The sequence below is a fragment of the Cottoperca gobio genome, chromosome 9 (genome assembly GCF_900634415.1).
Source record: "Cottoperca gobio chromosome 9, fCotGob3.1, whole genome shotgun sequence".
NCBI lineage: Eukaryota > Metazoa > Chordata > Actinopteri > Perciformes > Bovichtidae > Cottoperca > Cottoperca gobio.
Window position 1 is genome coordinate 19,534,755 of NC_041363.1, and position 23,798 is coordinate 19,558,552.

The window sequence follows — 23,798 nt, forward strand, 5'->3', positions numbered from 1 at the left end:
ATGTATTGCATGAATGGTTATTAACTGAGAGAGATGCATATTGCCCAGTATGCCCAGCTAATTAAACATTTAAATTAAATATTTAATCAATAGTCAATGTCACTCCATCGCTTTCCATCTTGCATTAGTCCAAAGTTGTAACTAAACCTTGACTTAGAGAATAGATAATCATTGTCTTGTAAGTATGTGTGCATATGAAGAGTGCCATCTCACCCATATTTTGTCTGGACTGGTCCCCACAGATGTTGCTGTATGAATTTCATTATGCTGACGACCATATGACCACATATTCACATGTGAGACGGTTATCTTTTCTGAGCTGCAGTTTATAAACACTAGTGCCGTTGGCGTTTTCAAACGTACAAAATAGTTTTATTTCACTCTCACTTTTGTCAGGCCCTGTCATAATTTGCTCTGTCAAGCTCTCTTGTGGGACATTAAAAGCACTCAGGCCCTCTGGTTGCCAGGGGGCCCTAAACAGCCGCTTAGTTTGCTTATACCTCAGGCCGGCACTGACAGCAGAAATTTTAGTTAGCACAAAAGTCACAAGGTTTTAATGAAGACAATATAACTTTGGCTAATTGACAGAATTAAAAATTAATTAAGAACATTATTGTAGTGTCGTTAGAAATCAAAAGTGAAATCCCTTTTGTGTCTTTTCTTCTTCCAAACTCAAGCTAATGAACATTCAGTGTTTATTGTCCAATTGTTTTCCAGTTTGGTTATGCAAATTAGTGGACACCTGTCAGCAATTGAAGTAATTACTGGTGATACATGAAGTACCAAACAAGAAAAATGTTCACATACAATACAATAAAATCGTTTGGAGTTTCAAAATAATAAAGTGATGTTTTTTGAAAGTCTTTTTAAAATGTATTTACCTTAATTGTGTCAACGTTGTGTTGATTTCTGGTGCTAAACTACACATCACAATCTAAGGCATCGTGGTTACGTTACATTATTTAGACGAACAAGAAAACCGCTGAACAACCAGGTTATTTTTTCATCCTCAGTTCTTCACCAGCTACATTTCAATCCAGTCAGTTACTCTGCCTTTCTCTTCATCTTTCCCTTTTTGCCACAGCACCTCCGGAAGCAGAAACTGCAGGTCTTGATGAAGAGGAGTAAGAAAAACAGAACTATGGCGAGGAGGAAGGCCAGGACATCCAGGCTGTGATACTGGTACCAGGTGAGCTCATGGGCCTGCACCCTCAGGTGCTCGACTCCTTTGTTTCTCATGGTGAACTCGATCCAGAATACCGCCTCATCCCGAGGACTCATTGGTCTGTCGTGGTAGATACTGGACAGCCTCATAGCATTCTCCTTGTACCTGTGAATGTGGACGTAAAGGGGAAAATGTGGATTAATACGCTATGTTTTTTTATTTTATACTTTGTTTTTCTTTTGCTTACCAAGACTGGGGATAAAAAGAGTTGTTTTTTTTGTTTCATATATTTAAAAGTTAAATATCAAACAGGAAAGCTGCTATATAAGGGAAAAAGCCATCCAATGATTTTGTCATTTCTTTGTGATCTTGAAACTCTGTGGGTTAATTGCACTGACATACTGCATTACACCAGGACTCCTTTGATGGCATGTCGTCAATCTTTGTTCTGTATTACTAATGTGAGCTCTCTAAAAAGGACTTACGATTTCTCATTGATGACAGCATCGACTGCATCTCTAAGGTCCTCAGTCTTCATGAAGTTCAAGTCTACAGTAACCGCAGCGCCCTTAGCCTTAATATGGACCATGTTGTCTGGCTGGTCACCGAACATGGGGATGCCTACCATGGGAACGCCATGGTAGATGGCTTCATAAATCCCATTTGCGCCACCATGGGTGATGAAAGCTCTGGTCTTGGGGTGACCTGATCAAAATCATGAAACATACATTACTTTCTTCATCTTTTGACCTCTGTATGAACTATAAACATATACTGAACATATGTAAAGGTTTGTGAGTGGAAGCTGGCAAGATCAGATCCCAAAGAGATTTTGGAAAAACTGCAGAAAACGACGATCATGCACACAAGCCCTTACCTCAAGGATATGTGCTTTTTGTACAACTTTTAGACACTTTGTCATTATTGGTCCAAGTCAGACATAAGCTGTGTCCCAATTACATAAACCTACCAAATCCAAATAAGTTTTGAGTATGTATGGTATTCACACTTAAAAAGTGACAAAGTATGCTCAAAGCAATCACGATGTAAACTTAACAACCCTTGATTCTTTTTATTTTTTAGTGTGCTGTTGGACACTGTTGTCTCAAAATGTCATCCATCCATCCATCCATAATCTACCGCTTATCCGGGATCGGGTCGCGGGGGCAGCAGTTCCAGTAAGGAACCCCAATCTTCCCTTCTACAGGCCACATCCTCCGGCTCCGACTGGGGGATCTTAGCTGGACGTGCCTTGAACACCTCCCTAGGGAGGCGCCCAGGTGGCATCCTTACTAGATGCCCGAACCACCTCAACTGGCTCCTTTCAACGTAAAGGAGCAGCGGCTCTACTCCGAGTCTCTCACGGATGGCTGAGCTTCTCACCCTATCTCTAAGGGAGACGCCAGCCACCCGTCTGAGAAAACCCATTTCGTCTGCTTGTACCCGTGATCTCGTTCTTTCAGTCATGACCCAGCCTTCATAATCATAGGTGAGGGTAGGAACGAAGATCGACTGGTATATTGAGAGCTTTGTCTTCTGGCTCAGCTCTCTTTTCGTCACAACGGTGCGGTAAAGTGACTGTAGTACCGCCCCCGCTGCACCGATTCTCTGGCCAATCTCTCGCTCCATCGTCCCCTCACTCGCGAACAAGACCCCGAGGTACTTGATCTCCTTCACTTGGGGTAAAGGCTCATTCCCTACCCAGAGTAGGCAATCCACCGGTTTCCTGCTGAGAGCCATGGCCTCAGATTTTGAGGTATTTCAACCGCTTCACACTCGGCTGCAAACCGATCCAGTGACTGTTGAAGGTCACAGACCGATGATGCCAAAAGGACCACATCATCTGCAAAGAGCAGCGATGAGATCTTCAGGTCATCGAACTGCAACCCCTCTCCTCCACGACTACGCCTCAATATCCTATCCATGAAAATCACGAACAGGATTGGTGATAAAGCGCAGCCCTGGCGGTGCCAACATTCACTGGGAACGAGTCCGACTTACTGCCGAGTATCAGGACACAACTCTCGCTTTGGGCGTACAGGGATTGGATGGCCCTCAGAAGTGACCCCCTCACCCCATACTCTCGCAGCACCTCCCACAGTATCACCCGGGGGACCCGGTCATACGCCTTCTCCAGATCCACAAAACACATGTAGACCGGATGGGGGTACTCCCAGGCCCCCTCCAGGATCCTTGCGAGAGTGAAGAGTTGGTCAGTTGTTCAAGGACCAGGACGGAATCCGCATTGTTCCTCTTCAATCAGAGGTTCAACTACCGGCCGAACCCTCCTTTCCAGTACCTTGGAGTAGACTTTACCAGGGAGGCTGAGAAGTGTGATACCCCTGTAGTTGGCATACACTCTCTGGTCCCGCTTTTTAAATAGGGGAACCACCACCCCGGGTTGCCAACCCCTAGGCACTGTCCCAGACTTCCACGCAATGTTGACGAGGCATGCCAACCAAGACAGCCCCTCAACACCCAAAGCCTTCAGAATTTCTGAACGGATCTCATCAACCCCTGCGGCTTTGCCCCTGTGGAGTTGTTTGACTACCTCAGTGACAATTGACGATGATCCCCCATCAGCTTCCAGCTCTGCCTCTACCATAGAGGGCGTGTTAGTCGGATTCAGGAGTTCCTCAAAGTGCTCCTACCACCGGCCGATAACCTTCTCAGTCAAAGTCAGCAGGGTTCCACCCTTGCTGTACACAACTTGGATGGTTCCTCGCTTCCCCCTCCTGGGGTGCCGGATGGTTTTCCAGAAGCACCTTGGTGCCGACCGAAAGTCCTTCTCCATAGCTTCTCTGAACTTCTCCCACACCCGCTGCTTTGCCACTGACATGGCAGAGGCTGCCGCCCTTCTATTCCTTCGGTACCCTGCAACTGTTTCCAGAGTCCTCCCGGATAACATAACCCGGAAGGACTCCTTCTTCAGTCGGACGGCTTCCCAGACCACCGGGGTCCACCACGGTGTTCGAGGGTTACCGCCCCTTGAGGCACCTAAGACCTTGAGACCACAGCTCATCACCGCAGCTTCAGCAATAGAGGTTTTGAACATCGCCCACTCAGGTTCAGTGCCCCCAACCTCCACAGGGATGTCTGAAAAGCTCCTCCGGAGGTGTGAGTTGAAGATCCCCAGGACAGGGGCTTCCTCCAGACGTTCCCAGTTCACCCGCACTACCCTTTTGGGTTTACCAAGTCTGTCCAGAGTCTTCCCCCACCCCTTGATCCAACTCACCACCAGATGGTGATCAGTCGACAGCTCCGCCCCTCTCTTCACCCGAGTGTCCAAAACATGTGGCCTCAGATCAGATGATACGATTACAAATTCGATCATTGACCTTTGGCCTAGGGTGCTCTGGTACCACGTGCACTTATGAGCATCCTTATGTTCGAACATGGTGTTTGTTATGGCCATTCCATGACCAGCACAGAAGTCCAACAACAAATGACCGTTCGGGTTTAGATCAGGAAGGCCCTTCCTCCCAATCACGCCTCTCCAGGTGTCTCCATCATTTCCCACGTGTGCGTTGAAGTCTCCCAGCAAGACTACGGAGTCCCCTACTGGAGCCCCCTGCAGGGCTCCATTCAGGGTCTCCAAGAAGGCCGAATACTCAGAACTGCGGTTTGGGGCATAGGCACAAACAACAGTCAAAGTTTCCCCCCCCATAACCCGAAGGCGTAGGGAGGCGACCCTCTCGTCCACCGGGTTAAACTTCAACGTAGCGGCGCTCAGCCGGGGGCTATTGAGTATCCCCACCCCGGCCCAACGCCTCACACCTTGGGCAACTCCGGAGAAGAATAGAGTCCAACCCCTATCCAGGAGTATGGTTCCAGAGTCAAGACTGTGCGTAGAGGTAAGCCCCACCAGATCCAACTGGTAGCGTTCCACCTCCCGCACTAGTTCCAGCTCCTTCCCCCACAGAGAAGTGACGTTCCACGTCCCCAGAGCCAGCCTCTGCTGCCCGGGTCTGGTCCGTCGAGGTCCCTGACCATCACTGCCACCCGTGTGACAGCGCATCCGACCCCAGCGGTTTTTCCCATGAGTGGTGGGCCCACAGGATGGATGGGAGGCACCATGTAGCTTCTTCGGGCTGTGCCTGACTGGGCTCCGTGGCAAACCCGGCCACCAGGCACTCGCAGTCGGGCCCTCCCTCTGGGCCTGGCTCCAGACAGGGGCCCCGGGCTTCCTCCGGGCAGGGTCTCTCCTTTCCTTTCCCTTTTTTTCATGAAGTCGTTTTTGAACCATTATTAGTCTGGCCCCTCGCCTGTGACCAATTTGCCTTGGGAGACCCTACCAGGAGCACTAGGCTCCAGACAACAGAGCTCTCAGGTTCATAGGGACACACAAACCTCTCCACCACGATAAGGTGATGGTTCCCAGAGAGGTCAAAATGTAATGCACAAAGTAAACAAATAGTAGCAATAAATGCCCACAGCACTAGAAAGAAATTGTGGATGTTGGTGAAACAGCTGAAGGCATGCTGTTTTGGAAAAACATATTATTCTCGTTAAATTGGTAGTGGCATCCCAAAGTTGCAGTTTGAACGACATCTGAAGGCACAAATATTTTATAACTTCCTGTTGAAAGTTGAATTATAAAAATACAAACTCAAAATGTAAAATAACTTCAGTACAGTGTACTACAAAGATGAATAGAGACATATAAGATTATTGTATAGTATGTAATTAGGACACAGGTTTATTGTGTGAACCTACTTGCATACTGGATAAATAACAGCTTATGATTTACACATATTATGAATGATTAATGGTTGAAAAATCCCGTCTCTGCATTAACATGCCAAAGAACAAACTTCACCGAAACATTGTTATTGTGTTTTCTGTCTCTACTCTGTTCCTTTAATATTTTGTACTATCAAACTAAATAATGAATGAAAAATGTTGTAGATACCGTATTCTATTTAAAAGTCTCGAGGATTACTGTCGGATGCTTTATAAAAGCTGAACTTACCCAGTAGATCATTCTGAGGGATCCAGTCGTATAGTTTGGTGTTGGCACCAAGAGTTGCTGGTTTTTCTCCGCTGTATTTCCACAGCACCTATAAACAGTAAAATAACTAAACTTTAGTACTTTTACTTGGAAAATGGTTGATTTTGGGTTATTAACTTGGTGGTTTAGTCAATCCATCCAATAGGATTCTGTGCCATTTTATTTTTGAAAATCCCATCTCCACCCCTCCCATCACATCTTCTTAAATGGGATATTTTGTTTACACTTTTGATTGTTTCTTTCTGCCTTACTCCCTGGCCCATCTTTATTCAACCAGAAAAAAAGACATATCACGATAACTTTATTCCCAATTACTGTAAATCACATGTTGCTTCTGACCTTCTACTTCATCAAAGGCTGATTAACTTGTTTTCATTGAAGCCAAGAATGGTATGAAAGCCAATTTGAGAATTATCGATATGTGTAACATTTCCACATTAATGTCTAAAAACGATTAAACCAGTTTATATGTTTTTTTGAGTTTTTTTCTTACATTATCCCAAATGTTTTCAACAATAATCAAGTAACCATGCGTTTCATTTGGTTGTCTGCCTGAAACTATTATTTATTTACTTTTATAAGGCTTTAAGCCCCTTTTTTCGATACACTTTTCAGATTTGATTTGGGGAGGAGGAGACTTCTGCAGATAATTTGGTTCCCGGTAAAAATATCTTTAATGATGAACAATGAAATAATCCCAATTTGGAAAAGCTGACTACAAACTGACAAACTTGGCGCTATGCTGTCTCTTTTGTTATTGTTTTTGATTGACAGCCCCCTAGTGGCAGAAATGACATATTGTTCATTTAAAACTTGCTTCAAATCGATAATACGTTTTTGCTAGTTACATATCATCACACATTCAAGCTGGACCTATACACATGCATTAAAACAACAGGTGTAGTTTGTGCTCATTCAAGTTCATTCAAGCTGACACAGCGATTGTCCTCTGACCTTTTGTGGGATCTGAGCGAGGGCTGAGGCTATCATGTTTCCCTTCTCTGCAGTAATGTTCTTGATGAATGATCCCAAAGTGAAGACCACGATGCCAGCGTCTCCAGAACTCTGCACAAACTCCTCCATATCCTGAAAGAACAGTAACATTATCTCAATGCAAACCAACCAGCACTTTCTTTTCTTTCCTCAGCATTGTAATGGGTTATTCTCTTCATGGTTCATGTCAGGAATACTGTGGAGGGTTAGTAAGATATTAAAAGGTCTGTGATAGTGGAGACAGCCCTACCTCTGGTAAAGGTTTAGCAGGTCTGCAGTGGATCCCGCCAACAAACTTGAAGTTGGGGAGGAAAGGACGAGGGAAATCAAAATCCCAGTAGGTTCGCATCAACCAGATATCTGCTTTACCCATCACCTCGCAGGCACTGGTGGGTGTTCCTGTCACAATGCAAAAGTAATGGATGACAGCCGCTCATTGAAAAGTATGGCCAATAATTAAGAAGATGGCTAATATCCAAATTGTATTTACTTAAAATATCAAAGTGTCAAAAGAGATTGGATATAAAAGCATTGCAAGGAATCCAATGCAATTAAATCATCATTGTGCTTCATGTGGTCCATAAACAGGTTGAGGCAGATGGCTGCTCACCCAGAGCCTGGTTCTGTATTTGAGGTTGCTTCCTGTTAATGGGAAGTTTTTCCTTGTTGCTGTCACACTAGTGCTTGCTCATGGGGGAATGTTGGGTCTTGCTAAAGTAAAGGGTAAAGTGTAGAACTGTGCTATATGAAAAGCAGCATTACATAACTACTGCTGTATTTGGCGCTATATAAATAAAATTGGCTTGACTTAAAAAAACATGTTGTTACACAGAGGTTTTTGTATCCTAGTTGCCCACCTTTGACTTCGGAGTAATATTTATCGAATTCTTTCCAAAAAATGTGGTTCATCACAATGTCCTGCAGTGCGTAGAAGAGGAAGTTCCACACTCTCTCTGATAAGTCCATCTTGTCGGTCAGTTTGCTTGCAGCACCGGGGACGAAGGAAGGTGGAGCAGGGAGCTGAGCACAGTATCTCTCCAAGTTATGGGCTAGGGAAAAGCGCAGGGAGAAGACCATGGGGATGCCCAAAATATCTGCTACTAAGTCACTGCCGGGGAAGATGGGGTCAGCCAGGAGAAGGTCATAGTTTCCCTCCTTCAGCTTCTTCATGATGGTTTCTGATTTCAGCACACCATCCATAAACTTCAAAGTGTGCTGCAGATTGAGCTTCATTAGATCAATGAATCTGATGTAAATCTGTAAGTAGTTCATATGATGCATGTCATATATGGAGAACTGAAGGAGCTCCTCAAAAAACTCCTCCATGGTCTCCATTGAGACTGAGACATTGAAGGGTTCGTAGCCAAAGCGAGAAGGCTCACTGGCGTTCATGAACATCGACGTGCTCGGGACCAAAACCTTCACCTTGTGTCCTCTGTCGATCAGCGTCTCCAGCACAGGCTTCATGTTAATCCAGTGGCTGCCTTCAGTGTACCACACCAAAATGTTCCCTCCATTTGTGCTCCATGTCGCACAAAGTAGCAGCAGGACGCAAACAGAGAGACGCTGCTCCGGCTTCATGGTACCTGTTTGTCAGGGCTCTGTGGCCTGATCCTTTTTCAAAGGTGCTCCTAGAAAAATAATGATTAACTAAACAAAGCTGAACTCTAGCTCGTAGCTCCTCTTTGTGCTGCAAGACACACAAGCTAACGGGACATTACAAAACAAGAGGTCAGAGGTAAAAGGTAATGGCTGTAAAGTCAGTATTAAAAAAAAAAAAAAAGTTACTAATCCGTACCAGAAATCCACAATAGTAATAACAGATTTACAATTCCCAGATTTGAGTTACTGTTATGTACATCACTCTATCTCTCCACAGCGAACAGATGCATAATGCTGATTGAGCTGCTCAATCATACTTTCTAAAAAGAAAGCCCTCAAGAGGATCTGCTGTCATTGTGGGGCTACGTACTCTGTGAGCCAAACACATCCGTAAAGAGGAGTGTAATTACCACTATGGGAAAGGAGTTACAAAGAAAGGTGAGTATACCATTGTTTCATTTCTTTTTTAAAGTATCCAAAATGTTTCAAAGTGTTTATTGTACAGTTTATACCATCAGATAATTGTATACATTTTTAATCTCATCAGTGCCAGGTGGAGTGGAGACCCACTACAGCTGTTGTGAGGGAGTCATGGGAGTTCCAGCATTAGTCCCGTCTTCCTGTTTCCCAAGTGTTTGATTCCCCGACTTCCTCGACCTTGTTTCCGTGACTCGATTCTGTCTTTGCCTGATCCTTGTCTGCTGTGCTGTTACGCTGAGTATCTGCCCGTGTACCAAACCTGTTTCCGTGACCCGACTCTGCTCCTGGATTACCCTTTGATACTTTGTATGTTCAACTGTCTATGCGTGTACCATAGCAACTGCAAAGTTTTCAGTAAAGACCACTTCCATTCAACATTTATCTGCCTCTGTGTCGTGCAATTGAGTCCCACCTCCCTTCTGTCTTGATCGTACCGTTACGCACAGCTTTATTGTGTGGACCTACTGGTGTCCTGCAGTGCATAGAAGAGGAAGTTCCACACTCTCTCTGAGAAGTCCATCTTGTCGGTCAGTTTGCTCATAGCACCGGGGACAAAGGAAGGTGGAGCAGGGAGCTGAGCACACTGTCTCTCCAAGTTATGGGCTTTGGAAAAGCGCAGGGAGAAGACCAGGAGAATGTCCAAAATATCTGCTACTAAGTCACCGCCGGTATCTTTTCTCCGGGCCAGAAGTGAAGTCTGGATCTCTTCCACGAACACTTTAGATCTAATAAGCTATTGAAGTTCTGGTCTAGTCTTAAAGTTATAACAGATTCAAAAGAAGATACAATAGAGTTTATTCTTATATGAAAATAAGAATTCACCCGATGTTACAGCCGGCTGTAAACACTAAATTCTAAAGTTCTGTGCTCTCCTCTTATACACCTTTGCCCACACCTCTATGACGATACTGAGGCTAAAAGGTCATCCATTTCCCATCATCTTAGTCTCCTGAAAAGAAATCAAGGGACTGTGTTTTTCCCATTCTCTTTTGATCTAAAACCTGTGTCCACATGACATCTCCATACATAAGGCTTATCTAGCCTGTGTGAGGGGTGCTCACTGGGTTGTCATCTGTAGTCTAGCTCTGTCATATGCCCTCTCTACAGGCGCATGTCACTCCCTTTTCTCCTTCGCTATATGCTGATTGTCTCATAAATCTATCATTTATGGGTTAACTTGGGGGGGCCTTCTTTTTCCTCCTATATGCTCAGCACTTTTCCTATGGCCTTCAAACCTACTGTGCATACAACGTACTGTGCTGTCATAAACCAGATGGAGTATATTGAATGTCACACGTGATTGAATATTACACGTTATTATCATAATGCCTCTCCGGGAACCATCACCTTGCCGTGGTGGAGAGGTTTGTGTGTCCCTATGAACCTGAGAGCTGTGTTGTCTGGAGCCTGGTGCTCTGATAGGAAAATACAGGTTATACTGATTATAATACTGAGCGCCGCTACGTTGAACTTCACCTCGGCCTCCCTGATCTAAAGCTGAACGGTTGTTTGTTGTTGGACTTCTGTGTTACTTATGGAATGGCCATAACAAACACTATGTTCAAACATAAGGATGCTCATAAGTGTACCCTAGGCCAAAGGTCAATGATCGATTTTGTGATCTGAGCAGCCTCAGATCAGATAATACGATCACAAAATCGATCATCATCACTCGGGTGAAGAGAGGGGCGGAGCTGTCAACTGATCACCATCTGGTGGTGAGTTGGATCAAGGGGTGGGGCAAGATTGGACAGACCTGGTAAACGGGTAGTGCGGGTGAACTGGGAACGTCTGGAGGAAGCCCCTGTCCGGAAGAGCTTCAACTCACACCTCCGGCGGAGCTTTTCAGACATCCCTGTGGGGGCATTGAACCTGATTGGGCGATGTTCGAAACCTCTATTGCTGAAGCTGCGGTGAGGAGCTGTTGTATCAAGGTCTTCGTTCAACAATTCTCAGTTATCATGCAGTCTTTTCACTAAGTTTATGTCTTCCACGTCTGGGAGTCGAACTCAGGCCTCTCGCGGACGGGAGCCGGGAGTAGTAGAGCTTAACTCCCTTAACTTTTACCATTTCAGGACAAGTCTCCTCCTCAGAGACATGAGCTTGTGAGGAATAATTCTCTCACAGCGGGGAGGGGATGTGTCGGTAGTATGTGCTGCAGTTCGGTAAGTACAAGGGGAAACTGTTCTGGTGGCTCCTAGAAAATCATGTCCTCTACACCATCTACCTACTAGGTCCTGTAACAAAAAGAGAGATGGTGCTGAATAACATGGGGAAACTTACTCCTTTGATTAAACCTGAAGTTACAAGTCTTGGTGTTATCATAGACTCAGATCTAAGCTTTAAATACCACATAAACAAAGTGACAAAAACTTCCACCTTAGAAATATAGCTAAAATCAGATAATTTATAAATCAAAAGGATGCTGAAAAACTAATCCATGCTTTTATCTCAAGCCGACTCGATTACTGTAATGCACTCTTTACCGGCCTCCCAAAAAAAACAACAGAGAGACTTCAGCTCATCCAAAACGCTGCAGCGAGGCTACTGACTAGAACCAAGAGGAGAGACCACATCAGTCCAGTGTTAGCCACTCTACACTGGCTTCCAGTAACTTTTAGAATTGACTTTAAGGTCCTCCTTCTTGTATACAAAGCCCTAAACGGAACCGCACCAATTTACACTGACAACTCTCTAATAAACTATGTGCCACCAAGAACATTACGATCATCCACTACTGGTTTATTAAATGTTCCCAGAAACGTCCAAAAGAAAATTGGGGATGCAGCCTTTATCAATTGTGCACCAAAGCTATGGAACACTTTACCTGCAGACATTAGGGAGGCAAGCTCGCTCAATATCTTCAAAAGTAAACTAAAAACATATCTTTTTACTTTAGCCTTTTAATAGTGATATTTTATATCTTTTTACTTTAGCCTTTTAATGGTGATATTTTATATATTTTTATCTTAGCCTTTTAATGGTGCCACTTTAAACTAATTTAAATGATTTCATACATTTCATATTTTTTATTTTAATACTATTTACCATAACGCGTTTTAGTTTAATTAGTGAGTTTTGTGTTGTTTGCTTCTTGATGGACCTGCTTGGCGTTGATGAAAAATCAAGTGAAGAAATGGTTTTCTCATCATTTAAAGTAAGGAAAGGAGAAGGGGAAACAAGGGTGGATATTTGACAGAGATATTTCATACTTCTCACAGCAGAGCAGGCATGAATTCCAATGTTATTTTATACTATTTTAATTCTTTAGGAAGTTAGGACGAGTGAAGAAAGGGAAAGAGAAAAGGAAAATAATAATAATAATAATAATAATAATAATAATAATAATAATAATAATAATAATAATAATACGGTTAACAGGGGGCTAGCAAATGATACTTGAGAAGAGGTGCGTCTTGTGGCGGGACCTTGTCTTGGGGGAGGGAGTTCCAGAGCCTGGGTGTTGCCCTGGGTGCTGCGCAGCTTGGATTTGGGGGTGGAAAGGAGACCAGCTGAGGTGGATCTGAGGGACCGCGGGGGTTGGTAAGGGGAGATGAGGTCAGTGAGATAGGAGGGGGCTAGGTGGTGGAGGGCTTTGTAAGTGAGGACCAGGAGTTTGTAATTGATTCGGAGGGAGACAGGTAGCCAGTGGAGTTCTTTGAGGACTGGGGTGATGTGGATGCCAAGATTTGGTGTGTGTGAGGAGTCGGGCGGCGGAGTTCTGGACCAGTTGGAGTCTGTTGATTGAGCTTGCGGTGGTGCCATATAGAAGGCATCACCGCCTTAATATTTTGAGGTTTGATTTTTTATGTTTTAATTTCAGAATTCAGCAGTTTTTCAATAACATATCTTGTAAGTATCACTGTGACTGTCTTTACTTAATAGAGGAAGTAATATTGATGGAGAATTAAATAATTTATTTTCATATGCTCAGCTGTAATGTTATACATCTGTACAATAAACATCTTTTGTTGTTGAGTAAAACTGGCATTATTTGGAAATTAGTATATCTTATATGCATAATTATTTAAAGGATGTTTCTTAATTCTTTGGTTTTATGTGACGTATAACTGCTATACAAATAAACTATAATTATCTTACTTATTATTATTATTATTATTATTATTATTATTATTATTATTATTATTATTATTATTATTATGTGTAACCTTTAAATCATAAGTTCTTATATTATCATCCTAAAAGATTAGTGACACATGATTTGTCCAAAATCTGTGATTAAACTTAAAACGTTTTAAGATGTTAAATGTAATTGTTTTGTATTATGTACACATGCTGTAACAAAATATTCAGAATCAAATATGGGAAGTTTGTTTGGGTAAGGTGGGATTCGAGCCGTCTCTTTTTTGGAGGGCTTTAGGCCAAGAAAACGTCTTCGACACGTATACGCGACTGACCCGCGGGTCAAAGGCGGAGAGGAACAGAGTGCAGAGTCTGCATACTATGACAATCTTTGTTTTTAAGACTGTAAGCAAAATATTTACAATACTACAATATCAACGCTTTTATCCATCCATCCATCCATCGTCTACCGCTTATCCGGGATCGGGTCGCGGGGGCAGCAGCTCCAGTAAGGAACCCCAATCTTCCCTTCTCCGGGCCACATCCTCCAGCTCCGACTGGGGGATCCTGAGGCGTTCCCAGGCCAGTGAGGAGATATAATCTCTCCACCGAGTCCTGGGTCTTCCCCGGGGTCTCCTCCCAGCTGGACGTGCCTGGAACACCTCCTTAGGGAGGCGCCCAGGGGGCATCCTTACTAGATGACCGAACCACCTCAACTGGCTCCTTTCAACGTAAAGGAGCAGCGGCTCTACTCCGAGTCTCTCACGGATGGCTGAGCTTCTCACCCTATCTCTAAGGGAGACGCCAGCCACCCGTCTGAGAAAACCCATTTCGGCCGCTTGTACCCGTGATCTCGTTCTTTCGGTCATGACCCAGCCTTCATGACCATAGGTGAGGGTAGGAACGAAGATCGACCGGTAGATTGAGAGCTTTGCCTTCTGGCTCAGCTCTCTTTTCGTCACAACGGTGCGGTAAAGTGACTGTAATACCGCCCCCGCTGCTCCGATTCTCCGGCCAATCTCTCGCTCCATTGTCCCCTCACTCGCGAACAAGACCCCGAGGTACTTGAACTCCTTCACTTGGGGTAATGGCTCATTCCCTACCCGGAGTAGGCAATCCACCGGTTTCCTGCTGAGAGCCATGGCCTCAGATTTGGAGGTGCTGATCCTCATCCCAACCACTGCACACTCGGCTGCGAACCGATCCAGTGACTGTTGAAGGTCACAGACCGATGATGCCATAAGGACCACATCATCTGCAAAGAGCAGCGATGAGATCCTCAGGTCACCGAACTGCAACCCCTCTCCTCCACGACTACGCCTCGATATCCTATCCACGAAAATCACGAACAGGATTGGTGATAAAGCGCAGCCCTGGCGGAGGCCAACATTCACGGGAAACGAGTCCGACTTACTGCCGAGTATCCGGACACAACTCTCGCTTTGGGCGTACAGGGATTGGATAGCCCTCAAAAGTGACCCCCTCACCCCATACTCCCGCAGCACCTCCCACAGTATCACCCGGGGGACCCGGTCATACGCCTTCTCCAGATCCACAAAACACATGTAGACTGGATGGGCGTACTCCCAGGCCCCCTCCAGGATCCTTGCGAGAGTGAAGAGTTGGTCCGTTGTTCCACGACCAGGACGGAATCCGCATTGTTCCTCTTCAATCAGAGGTTCGACTACCGGCCGAACCCTCCTTTCCAGTACCTTGGAGTAGACTTTACCAGGGAGGCTGAGAAGTGTGATACCCCTGTAGTTGGCACACACTCTCTGGTCCCCCTTTTTAAATAGGGGAACCACCACCCCGGTCTGCCAACCCCTAGGCACTGTCCCAGACTTCCACGCAATGTTGACGAGGCGTGTCAACCAAGACAGCCCCTCAACACCCAAAGCCTTCAGAATTTCTGGACGGATCTCATCAACCCCTGCGGCTTTGCCCCTGTGGAGTTGTTTGACTACCTCAGTGACTTCCATCAGGGAAATTGACGATGATCCCCCATCAGCTTCCAGCTCTGCCTCAACCATAGAGGGCGTGTTAGTTGGATTCAGGAGTTCCTCAAAGTGCTCCTTCCACCGGCCGATAACCTTCTCAGTTGAAGTCAGCAGGGTCCCACCCTTGCTGTACACAGCTTGGATGGTTCCTCGCTTCCCCCTCCTGAGGTGCCGGATGGTTTTCCAGAAGCACCTTGGTGTCGATCGAAAGTCCTTCTCCATAGCTTCTCCGAACTTCTCCCACACCCGCTGCTTTGCCTCTGACACGGCAGAAGCTGCCGCCCTTCTAGTCCTTCGATACCCTGCAACTGTTTCCGGAGTCCTCCCGGATAACATAACCCGGAAGGACTCCTTCTTCAGTCGGACGGCTTCCCTGACCACCGGGGTCCACCACGGTGTTCGAGGGTTACCGCCCCTTGAGGCACCTAAGACCTTGAGACCACAGCTCATCACCGCAGCTTCAGCAATAGAGGTTTTGAACATCGCCCACTCAGGTTCAATGCCCCCAACCTCCACAGGGATGGCTGAAAAGCTCCGCCGGAGGTGTGAGTTAAAGATCCCCAGGACAGGGGCTTCCTCCAGACGTTCCCAGTTCACCCGCACTACCCGTTTGGGTTTACCAGGTCTGTCCAGAGTCTTCCCCCACCCCTTGATCGAACTCACCACCAGATGGTGATCAGTCGACAGCTCCGCCCCTCTCTTCACCCGAGTGTCCAAAACATGCGGCCTCAGGTCAGATGATACGATTACGAAATCGATCATTGACCTTTGGCCTAGGGTGCTCTGGTACCACGTGCACTTATGAGCATCCTTATGTTCGAACATGGTGTTTGTTATGGCCATTCCATGGCTAGCACAGAAGTCCAACAACAAACGACCGTTCGGGTTTAGATCAGGGAGGCCCTTCCTCCCAATCACGCCTCTCCAGGTGTCTCCATCGTTTTCCACGTGTGCGTTGAAGTCTCCCAGCAAGACTACGGAGTCCCCTACTGGAGCCCCCTGCAGGGCTCCATTCAGGGTCTCCAAGAAGGCCGAATACTCAGAACTGCGGTTTGGGGCATAGGCACAAACAACAGTCAGAGTTTTCCCCCCCATAACCCGAAGGCGTAGGGAGGCGACCCTCTCGTCCACCGGGATAAACTCCAACGTAGCGGCGCTCAGCCGGGGGCTAGTGAGTATCCCCACCCCGGCCCGACGCCTCACACCTTGGGCAACTCCGGAGAAGAATAGAGTCCAACCCCTATCCAGGAGTACGGTTCCAGAGCCAAGACTGTGCGTGGAGGTAAGCCCCACCAGATCCAACTGGTAGCGATCCACCTCCCGCACTAGTTCTGGCTCCTTCCCCCACAGAGAGGTGACGTTCCACGTCCCCAGAGCCAGCCTCTGCTGCCCGGGTCTGGTCCGTCGAGGTCCCTGACCATCACTGCCACCCATGTGACAGCGCATCCGACCCCAGCGGTTTTTCCCATGAGTGGTGGGCCCACAGGATGGATGGATGGGAGGCACCACGTAGCTTCTTCGGGCTGTGCCCGACCGGGCTCCGTGGCAAACCCGGCCACCAGGCGCTTGCTGTCGGGCCCTCCCTCTGGGCCTGGCTCCAGACGGGGGCCCCGGGCTTCCTCCGGGCAGGGTCTCTCCTTTCCTTTTCCTTTCTTTCATGAAGTCGTTTTGAACCATTCTTAGTCTGGCCCCTCACCTGAGACCAATTTGCCTTGGGAGACCCTACCAGGAGCACTAGGCTCCAGACAACACAGCTCTCAGGTTCATAGGGACACACAAACCTCTCCACCACGATAAGGTGATGGTTCCCAGAGAGGCGCTTTACAATAAAAACAGACCAAAGAGAATAAAACAAACTGAAAGCCAAAAACAAACCTGCATTAAACAGTTTATAAAATGTTTGTATTGTTGTTATACTGGTCTATGACCAGGAGGTGGCACAATAAGACAAATGTGATAATGTACATCATAGCTGCACCTCCTATTTAAGTAATTACAAATGCATTTAAAATGTATTAATCTATGGTTGAGTTTCCCTGAGATATACTTTGTATTTTTAAATGTAAGTTTGAATCGATAATGAAGCCTACTTATTAAACTTATTAAACGTATTTCTACAGTACAGCTAGCGTTCAGCATTTTAGCCGTTCTCCAGCATCAGCATGACGTGAACTAGATGGCACTTTTCCAGCTCCGTTGGCCAGACGCTCTCATACGTTTTAAATAGGTAAGTGATACGCTATCAATGTTTGACATACGTATAATAATTTGTTATGTATTCGTTATATATACATCAGCTACAACACCGCTGTGGAAAAGTTGGACGTATTTGGACTCTGACACATTTTGAGCTAATTTTATTATACACCAGCATGTTTCTGCCATACGGAGCTGTCTGGCGTGTTTGGCGTAACGTCTGCGTCCTTCAAACGATCACAATATACCCTTAATTTATATCAACCTATTGCCGATATTTCGTATGTGCCGGCATACGTTTCTGTCATACGGATATGTGTGTCAGTGACCAAACCTGACTTTTAAAGCTCCAGCTTTCTTCAAACTTACTTCGTCTTTCTTCAAACAACAAACGTCCACACCTTGAATCTTTTTCCAATATCGCTTATACTGTCTTTTTGTTTTACACTATTGGCTGTGCTGTCTGAGAATTAACAGACATCCAAATCAATCCAACCAAAAACTCCCGTTGCTATCAGCCACCGAACAATAAAAGATTCAATATGCACTCGTCAATTATTTCATACTTTAGCTGTCTTCCTTTGAACAACAAACATCCACACTTTCTTTCTTCTATAACAGCCTATCTGTATTGTACTATTAGCTTGGCCTGTGCTGCCTGAGCATTAAAGGACTACCCAGGAATGCCGCACAAAGTAGCAGCAGGACGCAAACAGAGAGACGCTACTCGGGCTTCGTGGTGCCTGTTTGTCCGGTTTCTGTGGCCTGATCCTTTTTAAAAGAAATAATAATTAACTAAACAAAGCTGAACTCTGGCTCGTAGCTCCTCTTTGTGCTGCATGGCACACAAGATAACAGAAACAATCAAAAGCAAGTGGTCAGAAGTAAAAGGTAATGGCTGTAAAGTTCAGTCAGTATTAAAAATAACTAAGTTACTAATCCGTACCAGAAATCCACAAACGGAAAGTAAATACAGATTTAGAATCCCCAGATTTGAGTTACTGTTATGTATTTGACTCCACATCTATACATCTGTATTACCTCTCCACGTTGAACAGCTGCATAATGCTGGTTGTGCTGATCTTTTTGCTGGAAAAAAAAGTTAAGGTAAGTGATAACATCATACTTCCTGAAAAGACAATTATATAATGTTCTCATATTTCAACACTAGGGGGCACACTCGACCTATTGTGTACTTGAGTAAGGGTTTCTCTTCTCAGCAGATTTCACTCTGATGTGCTTTTTCTGTTTTGTTGCTTAAGGCACTCGAGGATGAGAGCCGAACTGGCAAACCAATCTGTAAGGAGCAGTGTAATTACCACTATGGGAAAGGAGTTTTCCAAGAAAGCTGAGTCAACCATAGTTTTATGCTTTAACAACATCCCACATGTTTTAGTGTTTACTTCTCACACCATCAGATCCCTGTGTATATGTTATTTACCATTAACAGTGCCAGGTGGAGCACCTGGATACCAGTGAGCTGTGTAAATCATTTGACGTTGCCACACAGTCCCACCTGACACCCCAGTCCTCCCACTATAATCCTCCCTCCTTTAAAACAGTTTGCTATATCAGTAGGTCTAAGAATAAGTAGACCCATACGGAACTGAGTTATAAAGAAACAATATTTATGAATAGAACTCTTTCTATCTAACTGTTAGATAGGTGACCTGTTAACAGAAATAAGAAAATGTAGAAAATAATCAAATATAACACTGAGCATTGACTGGCTGGATGTGGCTCAACTGAGTCTGTGCTTGTACTGGCTGTTGATCCAGCATCTCCCTGACTGACCAACCTAATAGGACAACATGTACATTTTACAGGTGCTATACTATTATTAATTCTTTATCAGCTGCATCAGGCCCATTCAAACTGGCTCCCCCAGATCTCCTATATACATTTTCAAATATAAAATACTATGTATTGCATGAATGGTTATTAACTGAGAGAGATGCATATTGCCCAGTATGCCCAGCTAATTAAACATTTAAATTAAATATTTAATCAATAGTCAATGTCACTCCATCGCTTTCCATCTTGCATTAGTCCAAAGTTGTAACTAAACCTTGACTGAGAGACTAGATAATCATTGTCTTGTAAGTATGTGTGCATATGAAGAGTGCCATCTCACCCATATTTTGCCTGGACTGGTCCCCACAGATGTTGCTGTATGAATTTCATTATGCTGACGACCATATGACCACATATTCACATGTGAGACAGTTGTCTTTTCCGAGCTGCAGTTTATAAACGCTAGTGCCCGTTGGCGTTTTCAAACGTACAAAATAGTTTTATTTCACTCTCACTTTTGTCAGGCCCTGTCTTAATTTGCGTAGTGAGCGTAAAGGGCCGCCTCGCTCTGTCAAGCTCTCTTGTGGGACATTTAAAGCACTCGGGCCCTCTGGTTGCCAGGGGGCCCTAAACAGCCGCTTAGTTTGCTTATACCTCAGGCCGGCACTGACAGCAGAAATTTTAGGTAGCACAAAAGTCACAAGGTTTTAATGAAGACAATATAACTTTGGCTAATTGACAGAATTAAAAATTAACTAAAAACATTATTGTAGTGTCGTTAGAAAATGAAATGAACAGAGTGAAATCCCTTTTGTGTCTTTTCTTCCAAACTCAAGCTAATGAACATTCAGTGTTTATTGTCCAATTGTTTTCCAGTTTGGTTATGCAAATTAGTGGACACCTGTCAGCAATTGAAGTAATTACTGGTGATACATGAAGGACCAAACAAGAAAAATGTTCACATACAATACAATAAATCGTTTGGAGTTTCAAAATAATAAGTGATGTTTTTTGAAAGTCTTTTTAAAATTTGTTTACCTTAATTGTATCAACGTTGTGTTGATTGCTGGTGCTAAACCACAAATCACAATCTAAGGCATCGTGGTTACGTTACATTATTTAGACGAACAAGAAAACCGCTGAGCAACCAGGTTATTTTTTCATCCTCAGTTCCTCAACAGCTACATTTCAATCTAGTCAGTTACTCTGCCTTTCTCTTCATCTTTCCCTTTCTGCCACAGCACCTCTGGAAGCAGAAACTGCAGGTCTTGATGAAGAGGAGTACGAAGAACAACGCTGGCGAGGAGGAAGGCCACAACATCCAGGTTGTGATACTGGTACCAGGTGAGCTCATGGGCCTGGACCCTCAGGTGCTCGGCTCCTTTGTTTCTCATGGTGAACTCGATCCAGAATACCGCCTCATCCAGAGGACTCATTGGTCTGTCGTGGTAGATACTGGACAGCCTCATGGCATTCTCCTTGTACCTGTGAATGTGGACGTACAGGGGAAAATGTGGATTAATGTGCTCTGTATTGTTTTTATATATACACTTTTCTTTTCTTTGATTTACCATGAATGGGGATAAAAGAGGTTGAATTATTTTGTTTCATGTATTTTAAAAGTTAAATATCAAACAGGAAAGCTGCTATATAAGGGAAAAAGCCATCCAATGATTTTGTCATTTCTTTGTGACCTTGAAACTCTGTGGTGTTAATTGCACTGACATACTGCATTACACCAGGGCTCCTTTTATGGCATGTCGTCAATCTTTGTTCTGTATTACTAATGTGAGCTCTCTAAAAAGGCAATCACCTTTCTATACCTTTTTTCTATATATTAAAACAGACCAAGTTCAGATAAGCAAAAGAACTTACGATTTCTCATCAATGACAGCATCGACTACATCTCTAAGGTCCTCAGTCTTCATGAAGTTCAAGTCTACAGTAACCGCAGCGCCCTTAGCCTTAATATGGACCATGTTGCCTGGCTGGTCAGCGAACATGGGGATGCCCACCATGGGAACGCCGTGGTAGATGGCTTCATAAATCCCATTTGCGCCACCATGGGTGATGAAAGCTCTGGTCTTGGGGTGACCTGATCAATAATCATGAAACATGCATTACTTTCTCCATCTTTTGACCTCTGTATGAACTATAAACATATACTGAACATATGTAAAGGTTTGTGAGTGGAAGCTAAGCTAAGCAAAGTATCCTCAAAGCAATCGCTATGTAAACTTAACAACCCTTGATTCTTTTAATTTTTTTGTGTGCTGTTGGACACTGTTGTCTCAAAATGTAATGCACAAAGTAAATACAATAAATTCCCACAGCATGAGAAACAAATTGTGGATGTTGGTGAAACAGCTGCAGGCACGCTGTTTTGGAAAAACATATTATTCTCGTTAAGTTGGTAGTGGCATCCCAAAGTTGCCGTTTGAACGACATCTGAAGGCACAAATATTTTATAACTTCCTGTTGAAAGTTGAATTATAAAAATACAAACTCAAAATGTAAAATAAGGGGAGCGAAGGGACCTCGAGAGGAGAGGGGAGCGAAGGGACATCGAGAGGAGAGCGAAGAGACATCGAGAGGAGAGCGAAGGGACATTGAGAGGAGAGGGGAGCGAAGGGACATCGAGAGGAGAGCGAAGGGACATCGAGAGGAGAGGGGAGCGAAGGGACATCGAGAGGAGAGAAGGGACCTCCGGGGTCTGGGGAGGCGAAGGGATTACAGGAAGCACAGGGGCTGGGGTCTTGAGGGACAGAGGGAGCACAGGGGCTGGGGTCTTGGGGGGCAAAAGCAGCACAGGGGCTGGGGTCTCGGGGGACAACGGGAGAACAGGGGCTGGGGTCTCGAGGGACTGAGGGAAAACAGGGGCTGGGATCTCGAGGGACTCAGGGAGAACAGGGGCTGGGGTCTCGAGGGACAACAGGAGAACAGGGGCTGGGGTCTCGAGGAACGGAGGGAGCACAGGGGCTGGGGTCTCTAGGGACAGAGGGAGCACAGGGGCTGGGGTCTCGAGGGACAGAGGGAGCACAGGGGCTGGGGTCTCGAGGAACCAGGAGAACGCAGGGACTGGAGTCTCGAGGGGCCAGGAGAACGCAGGGACTGGGGTCTGCGGAGGTCCGGCAGTGGGAACGGAGGTCTGTGGTGGTCCGGCAGCAGGAACGGAGGTCTGTAGAGGTCCGGCAGCAGGAACAGGGGACTGTCGCGGCCCAGCAGTGGAAACAGCGGTCTGTCGCAGCATGTCCAAAAATCCAAATTGTATTTACTTAAAATATCAAAGTGTCAGAAGTGATTGGATATAAAAGTATTGCAAGGAATCCAGTGCAATTAAATCATCATTGTGCTTCATGTGGTCCATAAACAGGTCGAGGCAGATGGCTGCTCACCCAGAGCCTGGTTCTGTCTTTGAGGTTTCTTCCTGTTGAAGGGAAGTTTTTCCTTGTTGCTGTCACACTAGTGCTTGCTCATGGGGGAATGTTGGGTCTTGCTAAAGTAAAGGGTAAAGTCTAGACCTGCGCTATATGAAAAGTGGCATTACATAACTTCTGCTGTGTTTGGCACTATATAAATAAAATTGGCTTGACTTAAAAAACATGTTGTTACACAAAGGTTTTTGTATCCTAGTTGCCCACCTTTGACTTCGGAGTAATATTTATCGAATTCTTTCCAAAAAACGTGGTCCATCACAATGTCCTGCAGTGCGTAGAAGAGGAAGTTCCACACTCTCTCTGATAAGTCCATCTTGTCGGTCAGTTTGCTTGCAGCACCGGGGACGAAGGAAGGTGGAGCAGGGAGCTGAGCACAGTATCTCTCCAAGTTATGGGCTATGGAAAAGCGCAGGGAGAAGACCGGGGGAATGCCCAAAATATCTGCTACTAAGTCACCGCCGGTGAAGATGGGGTCAGCCAGGAGAAGGTCATAGTTTCCCTCCCTCAGCTTCTACATGATGGTTTCTGATTTCAGCACACCGTCCATAAACTTCAAAGTGTGCTGCAGCTTGAGCTTCATCAGATCAATGAATCTGATGTAAATCTGCAAGTAGTTCATATGATGCATGTCATATATGGAGAACTGAAGGAGCTCCTCAAAAAGCTCCTCCATGGTCTTCATTGAGACGGAGACATTGAAGGGTTCGTAGCCAAAGCGAGAAGGCTCACTGGCGTTCATGAACATCGACGTGCTCGGGACCAGAACCTTCATCTGGTGTCCTCTGTCGATCAGCGTCTCTAGCACAGGCTTCATGTTAATCCAGTGGCTGCCATTCAGTGTACCACACCAAAATGTTCCCTCCATTTGCGCTCCATGTCGCACAAAGTAGCAGCAGGACGCAAACAGAGAGACGCTGCTCCGGCTTCATGGTACCTGTTTGTCAGGGCTCTGTGGCCTGATCCTTTTTCAAAGGTGCTCCTAGAAAAATAATGATTAACTAAACAAAGCTGAACTCTAGCTCGTAGCTCCTCTTTGTGCT

At 45.3% G+C, this 23,798-nt stretch overlaps 1 protein-coding gene, 1 long non-coding RNA gene and 1 pseudogene across 2 annotated transcripts; 1 reads left to right on the forward strand and 2 right to left on the reverse strand.

The window, feature by feature from the left end:
* Positions 1-728: 728 nt before the first annotated feature.
* LOC115013112 (UDP-glucuronosyltransferase 2A1-like) lies at positions 729-18,608 on the reverse strand. Its single transcript, XM_029439110.1, has 6 exons — positions 18,569-18,608; positions 7,420-7,568; positions 7,131-7,262; positions 6,138-6,225; positions 1,651-1,870; positions 729-1,330 (listed from the first exon to the last, which is right to left on the reverse strand). Exons 2-6 carry the CDS (start codon positions 7,540-7,542, stop codon positions 1,045-1,047), a joined length of 849 nt encoding a protein of 282 aa, XP_029294970.1. The 5' UTR covers positions 7,543-7,568; positions 18,569-18,608; the 3' UTR covers positions 729-1,044.
* LOC115013125 (uncharacterized) lies at positions 1,047-9,457 on the forward strand. The gene is made up of 3 exons (XR_003832761.1): positions 1,047-1,189; positions 9,049-9,209; positions 9,319-9,457. It is a non-coding gene; the product is annotated as an uncharacterized LOC115013125 (long non-coding RNA).
* Positions 18,609-20,522: 1,914 nt separating the features above from the next.
* On the reverse strand, positions 20,523-23,609 carry LOC115013817 (UDP-glucuronosyltransferase 2A2-like; annotated as a pseudogene).
* Positions 23,610-23,798: the final 189 nt, after the last annotated feature.

Coding starts and splice junctions, on each gene's coding strand:
- LOC115013112 (XM_029439110.1), bottom strand. CDS start 7,542: ATGGGTAAAGCAGATATCTGGTTGATGCGAACCTACTGGGATTTTGAT. Junction 7,263..7,419: donor CTGCTAAACCTTTACCAGAG/GTAGGGCTGTCT, acceptor CTGTTCTTTCAG/GATATGGAGGAGTTTGTGCA. Junction 1,871..6,137: donor CCCTCAGAATGATCTACTGG/GTAAGTTCAGCT, acceptor GATTTTGATCAG/GTCACCCCAAGACCAGAGCT.